The 4,425-nt window shown below is 30.2% G+C and overlaps 1 protein-coding gene across 1 annotated transcript; it reads left to right on the top strand.

Annotated features, from left to right (window-relative positions):
- The first annotated feature begins 2,167 nt into the window (after nt 1-2,167).
- Nucleotides 2,168-3,394, top strand: LOC120256333 (heterogeneous nuclear ribonucleoprotein A3-like). Its single transcript, XM_039264032.1, has 2 exons — nt 2,168-2,305; nt 2,792-3,394. Exons 1-2 carry the CDS (start codon nt 2,206-2,208, stop codon nt 3,160-3,162), a joined length of 471 nt encoding a protein of 156 aa, XP_039119966.1. The 5' UTR covers nt 2,168-2,205; the 3' UTR covers nt 3,163-3,394.
- The last annotated feature ends 1,031 nt before the right edge of the window (nt 3,395-4,425 follow it).

Here is a 4,425-nt window from a genome sequence, read left to right as displayed (position 1 = left end):
ACTTCTCTACATTCATAATGTATGTTAAACTTTAAATGCCAAACCAAGATGAAATGAGTAGAAAAAAACATGGAAAAAGGGTTTCTGTTCATTCCTCAATCCTCCATTATACTTATATGCCTACTTCCCATCTTAGAACATTGCATTTTACTGAAGTTACACCAGAACAATATACAGAATGTATCCCAGTAACATATTAATATTAACACAAAGATAACAAGTAAATGCCAAGCTTGCATAAGTGGGCCTTCAGATAACCAGTCAAGAGAATCATAAATTACTTCCTCAAAATCAAAAGAATAAAATGGTTCTATCCATTGCCTACCATCCTTGATAATGAGTACAAAGAACTAAATAAACTAAGATACTCATTCATGCTTGGTTTAGAACCACAAATAATGAGGAACACTAGTAATACTACTACTAGTAGTCATGAAGAGATGGGAGAGAGAAGAGATGGGAGAATGACTCAAGATTTCTTAGGATTGGGACGAGATGAGTTGCGTAGTACTAAGGTGGTGATCCGTGGTGGAGGATGGTGGTCCGTTGATCAGTGAGTGATGGAGGACTTAGCAAATTGATGAATTGGTGATTCTACGAAGGACAGTGGGAGAAGATGGGTAGCTGGCAGTGGCTTGAGATGAGAAGATGGGAGAATTAGGAAGGATTAGGGCTTTTAGTTTTAGTTAATTAGGTTTAGTTTGTGTATTATTTTAAAAAAAAATTAATCTATGTAAATTAAGACTTAAGAAACAGATAAGTTTAATGTATATAAGAAATTATAATCTATTATAATATATTTATATAAGATATATATAATGTATTTATATATATAATTATGATATAAAAATTATAATATTATATATATATATATTAATTTATATTGAAATCTCGATTAGGCTCGCGAGTCTATCGAGTTGGGTATTTTGAGGCTCGAGCTCGACTCGTAAAACTATTCGAGTAGCTCGAGCTCAAGTCCGGCTCGTAGAATTTTGAATGGAATTCGAATATTATCCAAGCCGATATCAAATAGCTCACGAGTAGCTCTGCTCGCTTACACCCCTAAAACAATTAGTATCAGTAAAATTAAAATTTTTATGGATCAATAACCATGCTTTCACGCATATATACGATATTACTTGATCAACACATGTACATGTGTTTAGCTTTGACATTAATCCCCATCAGATAGTTTGGGAATCTCCAAAGTCTAATGATCTCATAGTTATCCGAAATTTAGAGTTTACTTGCAAATGTAGTCATCAGGGAATTCATACCTATATGCCCCACTTATGATTGATTGCCTCCCATTATTGTACATTGCTCCCTTAGTTCTTAATTTATCCTCTCACATTATGTTTAATCTTTCACTAGCTTACCGGCCACCTTCGTTAGCGAGTGACTAGATGATAGACAAATAGTTAATACTAGCTAGTACCTCTATGTACTCTTTGCAGGGTCGACAAACATGTATTTTATTATATGTACTTTACTATTTGATCAACACATACACTTGAATATAATAGTATGCACACAATTAAGAGCGATCATACTGATTGTACCTTAACCATATCCAAGTATAAACTTAAACATATTGACTTATTTACCGCCATACAAAAATACCAGAACGTGCATGTTTGGTGTATCCATACCAATACATAAGCACTTGCTAAGCTATGTCCATGCTAATTAATTTATAAAAATTATAAATACATACTAACTTAGTTAACATTTAAAAACAAAATGATGTAGTATGTCATTTTAATTACTTGGGTTTTATATGGTACCTATTGAAAATTGTATCCATTGTACACAAACGACCTAATAGTAATTAGACATAAAAATTTAATATAATTAATTTGAAGTCAATTATTGGTTGAACTTGAACAACTTTATCACCTAAACATAATAAAAAGATCGAGAATTTTCTAGCTATACCCCTGTACTGAAAAAGTTAAGTTTGTAAACCTTAAGTGCAACATAGAGATAAAGTCATAGAATGTGTATAAATTATAAAAAGTTCTATTAAACCATTAAACTTGATTAAATGTTGCTAACTAACAACAAACAATGAGGTTGCCCATAATTGTCTATCTATGATCACTATTGACTGTTATAAATAGAAGGTAAAGGATGAGTAGATCGATCATCTCATCTTGATCTAGGTTGTATCCTCTTCCTCCTTCAATATCTTTAGTGATCTTCATGGCTTCTTCTAAGTCTCTTGTTTCAACTGTTCTCTTAGCAGCCATTTTCTTTTTTTCTCTAAAGGTGAATGCGTCCAGAGAGCTAAATGAGCAAACTCGTAAACCCTAAACTCTCTCTCTCTCTCAGTCAATTAAGACTTTTCATGATCACTGATTTATTTTCAAAGTGTTTTTAAGATATATATATATTTCTTATAAATATTGTTTTAAAAAGGTATCTCAGTGTTGCTGATCAGTGTGAGATGCTTTTTACGTGGAGCTGTTTCTGCTGAATATTTTATATATATTTAGAAAAAAACAGTTAAAAATTATTTGTTTCATAAAATAAATATTTTTTAAAAATATTTGTTCATATCAATATTTTAAAAATAAATATTTTAAGAAATTAATAAACACATCCAAACCAACATTAGTTATATACTATATATAAACAAAGCTTAATTAGTCTTAACCGTATACAAATTAATGCAGTTTTTCATTTTCCATGAAAACTTATTTGCAAGTATTTAATCAAACCATGAACGGATGCTTTACGTAAGATAAAATTACTCTAGCTAATGCTTACAAAACCTTATTCACCGCAGATAACAATAAGGTTAGCAATGGACCCGAAAATGAAGACAAAATGTCAGCTGGATTAAAATTTCCCATAGGCGATAATAATAACGGTGGTGATACTATTCCATACCCCAGTACAGGAGGCTATCTGCCTGGTAACGAATTACCAGGTTCAGAAGGTTATCTACCTGGCAATGTATATCCCGGTATGGCAGGTTATTTGCCCGGATATCCTTATTTCGGAGGTTATAATGGAGGCCATCCTGGTCTACCATTCTTCGACAATGACCCTAGAAACTTTGGCAGCTTCCCACGTGGTGGTTACAATGGTAATATTGGTGGTGGCAGCGGCCTGGGTAATTATGGTGGTTACCCGAGATATGATGGCTATCCTTAAAGTTACTAAATTATTAAAATTTTAATTATTTGTGGCATTGGTGTGTCCGTGTGTGTGGGCTTGTGTTTGCGTGAATCTAATTAATAAGTTATAAGTTTGATGTATGTATGTTTGTTGTTTTGGTTTAGCCAATTTGTTGTGTTGTGTACTTGTGTGTAAGAAAGAGGATTATGAATCTAATTAATAATCTACTACATGTTATTGTTGTTGTTGTTGTTACCATCGAATAAAATTATTTGGGCTAGTTGTTTGATGAAACTATGGTGTACGTCAAACTCATGTGAGGTATTGTATAATATTATTATTTCTTTATTATTTTTATTACAATTCATAGATAAGATCTCATGATTTTTACTTCCAAAAGTATCTTGTTTTATATTTCATATTTTTAAATATTAAATTTAGACCAATAAATTTAATTTGGATAAAGTTCTTAAACATCACAAGTAATATACATATACATATTCATATATATATATATATATATATATATATAATGAATCTTGCACACCAGCATGGTATACAAGATGTACAAATTAATTATCTTTCTCGTTAACCCAAATAATTCTTTGCTTTTTCTTTGGCTTGTCAGGTCTTCAATTTTTTTTTATCCTCTCTTTTTTTTCCCCCTTTTACATAATTTTCTCAATTTAGGAGTCATAATCTTTTTACTTTTTACTGTTATCTATTTATTTATTTATTTATTATCCAAAATATGGTATTCACTTGTTGGAGATGATCGAGGGCAGCATAAAACTAAGGCTACTAGTGCAATCGCTTTAGACCTAATAATTATCATCTATTATAATTGTTTAAGATCTTAACTTTTTGGAAGGCATACTTTTTCAACATTAAGTAAGCTCAACTACATTTTTGAAATTTAGATTAATAAATTAAATTAAACTATTAAAATTATCTATTTCAAATATATATAATTATGAAAGTAAAATAATGAAATTTTAAATATATATATATATATATATATATATATATATATTAAAATTAACTAACATCAGACAACCCTTAGTCGCAAAAGTAGTTTCTTTTGTTTGGTAAACTATTTAAGTTATAATAAAAAAACAGATAACTTAAATAGACTTAAAAATTTAATTATATCTGCATAGAAGGATAAGCACATACATATCTAGTACCTATTTAATTACTGTATAGTCAGTCATGGTACAATTAGGACAATCACCTAATTATAAATGGGGCATATATACAAAACACACACTCACACACACCACTTAAGATATAAAATAT

Source organism: Dioscorea cayenensis, unplaced genomic scaffold (genome assembly GCF_009730915.1).
Source record: "Dioscorea cayenensis subsp. rotundata cultivar TDr96_F1 unplaced genomic scaffold, TDr96_F1_v2_PseudoChromosome.rev07_lg8_w22 25.fasta BLBR01001396.1, whole genome shotgun sequence".
Classification (NCBI taxonomy): Eukaryota; Viridiplantae; Streptophyta; class Magnoliopsida; order Dioscoreales; family Dioscoreaceae; genus Dioscorea; species Dioscorea cayenensis.
This window is presented reverse-complemented; position numbering and strand designations above follow the sequence as displayed.

Excerpts from the sequence above, each read along its gene's own strand:
- LOC120256333 (XM_039264032.1), top strand. The coding sequence starts at position 2,206 with ATGGCTTCTTCTAAGTCTCTTGTTTCAACTGTTCTCTTAGCAGCCATT. Across the intron at positions 2,306-2,791 it reads AGAGCTAAATGAGCAAACTC|ATAACAATAAGGTTAGCAAT; the intron begins GTAAACCCTAAA and ends TATTCACCGCAG.